Source organism: Halyomorpha halys, unplaced genomic scaffold (genome assembly GCF_000696795.3).
Source record: "Halyomorpha halys isolate HHAL.00 unplaced genomic scaffold, Hhal_1.1 Scaffold51.1, whole genome shotgun sequence".
In the NCBI taxonomy this organism is placed as follows: domain Eukaryota; kingdom Metazoa; phylum Arthropoda; class Insecta; order Hemiptera; family Pentatomidae; genus Halyomorpha; species Halyomorpha halys.
This window is the reverse complement of record NW_027108122.1, coordinates 2399824-2405119: the sequence shown is the minus strand read 5'-3', so window position 1 is coordinate 2405119 and position 5296 is coordinate 2399824. Positions and strand designations below refer to the sequence as shown.

Here is a 5296-nt window from a genome sequence, read left to right as displayed (position 1 = left end):
GGCACGAGTGGGAAATGATGTTTCCAGGATGAGGAGGTCCCCATCAATTTCTGTCCAGCAAGGGTGGACATCTTGAAAAAGGAAGACAACCAAAAAGAAAAAGGGACTTTGAGTTTGGATTGCCTGGTGAATTCTTATTATCTCCAAACTTATTTGGACTAGTTAGGAGATGTAACTAGTCCAAATCAAATCCTTAAAACAAAAATTATGTTCATCTCTATAACTTTTCATGTGGTATCCCTCAGGGTTGTGTCCTTAGCTTTATTTTCACTTGCCATAAATGATCTAGGGCTCAATTTACCAAGAGGAGTCAAATCTTTACTGTTTGCAGATGACTTAGCTATTGTTTGCAGGTCGGAGAATGTTAGTACTATTAAAAGTAAATTACAGCCATTGACAAAATTAATTACTGGCTACATCTATAGGCTTAAAAATTTCCACAGAGAAAAAGGCATATCTCCACTTTAGTCGAAAAAAAAAAAATATGCCTTTCACCTAAGAATTTTATCTATTCCTCACAAATTTCTAGGCCTTATATTTAATCATAAATGAAGTTGGGAACCACACGTTACATCATTAAGGTCAGCTGTAACAAAAAAATTAAATATACTCTGGTTTTTTAGCAGTACATCGTGGGATTCGGATTGGTGTATCATGTTAAAGCTGTATACCACATTCGTTTGGTTATGGTACCACGTTCCAAGCTAGATTATGGTCCTTTCATCTATGGCTCTGTCTGTCGCCGAACTCTTTTCAAGCTCGATCCAGTACATCATACAGGTATCCGGTGCATTCAGGACCAGTCCCATTCTCAGCATTTGCTCTGAAGTAGGCCTATCTCCGCTATCATTTAGGAGACAAAAACTAGATGAATTATGTTTCAAAATTATTTCAACAAACAAATCATCCAACTTACAAATACATTTTCTGATCTTAATTCTCCATAGCTTTTCGGCAGAAACAAAACTCAACACTTCCTCTGTCAGAAAGAATCACTCTGGCTATCTCTACACTTGAAACAATTCCGATTATGAAGCCTAAAATTCAGAACCCACCTTGGACTCTAAAACAACCTGTAACAATGCTACATCTGTCCCTTATGCACAAAAATAAGACCATATCTGTCAAGTATGAAGAACGGTTGTTGTGTCTTCTCGAAAATATTCCGGAACATTCTTTAATATACACTGATGGTTCCAAATCCGAAAGCTCAACCTCCTTATCTTTTGTTACTCGCGATTCAACATAAGTTATGGTCAATATAACTGCCGAACTCCACACAATAGCATCAGCCTTCCATTTTTTGCCTTTCAATAACTCAAAAGACAATTCTAATAATCTCAGATTCGTTGAGTTCTCTAAAAAGTTTGAGAAACATGTACCCCAAACATCCAATCATCGTAAGAATACAATATTTTTTCTTAAAACTGTCACAAGGTAAGTCCATAATTTTCATATGGGCTCCAAGCCATATTGGCATTGTTGGTAACGAGATCGCAGACAAACCTGCCAGAGAGGCACTCATGCTCCCTGGCTGAGGCACCACCGTTCTTACTCCATCAGAACTCAATAGACCCCTTAAATTACAAATTTTGGAAAGATGGTAGGCTAAGTGGGGTTTTTAAATGTCATCATCTATAGTTACTATACAAAGCTCTATATAAAATACACATAATTATAAATACAATTCAATATTTTTTTTCATGAGGTAATCAATGAAATTTTTGTTATCTAAAAACCACATACAGACCGAATAAAGGGTGAAAAGCAGAAAAGAATTGATCTGTAGGTATAAGATGAAGTTGACCAGGGTATGACAGTTGATGCACTAGGTCTTGAAGGCCCTTGATTTAATCCACTTGAGCTTCTATTAAATAAACTGAAGTCAGACCCTATTTAGCTGTTAGAAAAGGTATTATAAATTTTCTTAAAACACCACTAAATGCTACCAAGGACAAACTATCTAGATGGCATATTGTTGCTAACTGCTATAGATGGGGGAAGTGCATCATTACTCCAGCAGCTGTCCATCCCATTTATTAGGCCTACTTCTGTATATACTGCTCCAGCAAAAAAATAATGTCAAATATTGACCACTTCACTATTTCATTATTCTTTGAAGCATGGATTAAGTTCAGGCAGAAATAAAGCTTTTCTTGGCAAAAATGTCATTAGATCACTTTTAACTCCCCACCCCACCCCACCCCTCCTCACATTATGTCTTTATTTGGTATATTTAGTCTTTAATATCACCTGTCATATTTAACTTAGCATATTATGCACGTGTGTGTGTGTTTATAGATATATATATATATGCACACAGATATGATATGCTAAGTTATAATTAAGACAATAAAATTTATGCGAGGCTGGATCATTCAGGCTGTATGTGCAGAAGGGTTAATTCTCTTTTTACTTTTTTTTCAATGGTTTCTAAATTTCTCAGAAAATATACCAAGAGAAACATATGAGATCTAATGAGAAAAACAAATGAAATTTTTGTGACAAGAAAACATCAGTAAAAAATAAATTTGAAAAATATTAAATTACCCTATAAGCATCATCTTGTCCATATTCATTAATTAGTTGGCGAAGAGTCATTTCAAAATGGTACTCTGGTCTCTTACAAATATCTTGAGCTTCTTCATTATTTTGAACCAACCATACAAGAGAAGAAGCAAAATGTTCATGAGGAGTCCCATGCGGTGACTTCAATAGCCTTATCAATTTTTCAACAAACCCCATCCTCACAAGATCATCTATAAATCAGAAAGAAGTATTAATAAATATTATAATTATTTAGGAATATAAAAAGTAAAAGAATCTTTTTGAATTGAATTACATATGAACGGGGCTCCATTGAGGTTAATGTCAATAGATTTTTAAGACTATTTCTCACATAATAAAAATATTCATTTAGGATGTATTAAAAACAATATAAACCCACAGCAAAAACAAAAATTACCAGATTAGTTACTTGTATCAACCTATGAATGATATAGTATTCTAAAATATTAGAAAAAGAATAATTTAAAAGCAGTTGAAATTAATAGTAAACAAATAAATAATAAAATGAAAAATACCTCTAAGCTCAACATTCTTAGAAAGCATACTTGTGGTGAAAAATGCAGCTTTCACAATTAACCTTTCATTATTTGAATTCATTGATCGTAAAACAACAGAAAATCCATCTAGATTACTAAACTGTGTAAGAGCTTCACTGTTATCTCGAACGATGCCTTTAAAAAAATAAAATTGAAATAATTAACTAACCTTTAATTACAAACAATAAATAAAACAAAATATAAATAATTTGGAAAAAGAAAGGATATATATATACTTTCATTATATATACATATTATATTTTTAAATATTCTCGTTTGAATTGTTACATGTTATAAGGACAGTTTTCCACTAGACCAAATTTTTGGAAATTTCCTTTAGAAATTCACACATGGGTGTTCCTGTATCAAGGCTGTTGTTGGTCCAACTTTAATTAATTATAGAACATTTTCATTAACTACAGTCCCTACTTTTGTTTATTTTGAAATGAACTGATTCAAACCATAATATAGATAAATGAACTGAAAATATAAAATAAAGAAGACTTACAAGAAACGGCATAAAACGCTTTTAATTTGCATTCATCATCAGAATCATGTTCGACAATATTTAAAAGACGAGGAAGAAAATTCATGGTAACAGCATGCCCCTGACAAAATGGATTGTTCTGCGTACAAACAGCAACAACATCTGCCATACGGGACCTGACTCCAGGACATGTTGATTGCAGGCATGTGTGTACAATATCAAAGCCACCAAGTTTAAAGAAATCTGAAACAATAAGATGAATGAATTAATTAACAATACACCTGCCAGAATATAATTATTCATCTTTCAAATGTGGGAAAATAAGCAAGAAATGTAAATCATAGAAGTGCATATGTCTTTAAAAATATTTTACAAATTACATTCCTTTAATCATAGTCCACAGATCAGATGGATCTGAAGCATTTGGGTATAGAGAGATGAGTAGTAGAAAAACATTAAATATGATGGGAAAACTAATTCGCTAAGTTTATGATCATGGGAAAACTAAGTCGCTAAGTTAACGATCATGGGAAAACTTTAAATTACCAAAGCTAGTAAATAAAAAAAATTAGTACAATTTACTTGGCTTATCCTCCAAAAATGGATTTAACCTTGACTACTCCTTTTTACATTTAATCTTTTTTTTTATTGCATTTCACATATCTTACAGCCTAAATCGATAAAAATTAAGATATTCCATAGCAATAACAAGCTATGTTATGACTTGTGAACCATCTACAAATTATGTTTGAGAAAGACAGAAATATATCTACAAAAAACACACGACATAGTGAATGTCTAGTGCAGCTATTCCCAAACTTTCTTCGCCACAGCGGCCTCCTATAATTTAAAACAAACATTCTTCTAAATTAGACCAAATCAGATGATCCATTTTTGAAATGTAAGGAGTACAGAGGAAAATATAAAGAATCTGATATAGTGAAAGAGTCAGTAGAAAGAATCTGATAAACTTAATATGTGACCAACTAGTTACCAAATCGCAGAATCCCTGAAAATTTAATTAAAATTGGATTGATTATACCGAACAAATATTTGACAACAGATGTGTGCGGAACCCAATTTGTTCCTTGATTTCTATAATGTAAAATGCGACTGAGAATTTTTTTTTTTTTTATTTGCTGCATGAATACAAAGCTTTTCTACCTTTGATAGTGAGAAATCAAAGTAAATTTACAATAGGGAAATGAAATGGCAACCTAATAAAATGAATTATTAAATTACTAAAATTAAATCTATAATTACAATACCAATGGCAGCATCAATGTGGTCCACAAAATCTGATATAGTATCGAGAGCAGCTTCATACTCAGAGGACTCAAGAGTTGTTTCAGGATTTTCCATAGTTTTTAATTTATTAATTGCATCAGCCAATTCTTTAGCCATGTCAACTGTCATGGATTTCAAAACTTCCTCAAGAAATCTTCTTCTCTGTATTAAAAAAAAAATAAATAAGCCAATAAACAACATTGCAATTTAGTTCCTAACCTAATTGTAATTTCACTTTATCAAACTATTGAGAAACCGTATGAAGGAAATACAAAAGAGGCTCACTCCTTTTTTAATTTTAAAAAGAGAAGGTTTTAGTTCTGTAAATGTTATAGTAAACAAGTTTATAAACCAAACAGGAAATATTGTATATTTCTTGCTCTTTAACATTGTTTTTTTTAAGCAAGTATGAAATAGA

The 5296-nt window shown here is 32.0% G+C and overlaps 1 protein-coding gene across 2 annotated transcripts in view; it reads right to left on the bottom strand.

Annotated features, from left to right (window-relative positions):
• LOC106691367 (hsp70-binding protein 1) overlaps nt 1–5296 on the bottom strand; it is an 8854-nt gene that overhangs the window by 1004 nt on the left and 2554 nt on the right. For both annotated transcript variants that reach the window (XM_014437113.3, XM_014437118.3), the window contains exons 2-5: nt 4860–5040; nt 3613–3834; nt 3084–3239; nt 2551–2759 (exon numbers count right to left, since the gene is read on the bottom strand). In XM_014437113.3, coding sequence (XP_014292599.1) covers nt 2551–2759; nt 3084–3239; nt 3613–3834; nt 4860–5040 — 768 coding nt within the window. The remainder of the gene's footprint in view (nt 1–2550; nt 2760–3083; nt 3240–3612; nt 3835–4859; nt 5041–5296) is intronic.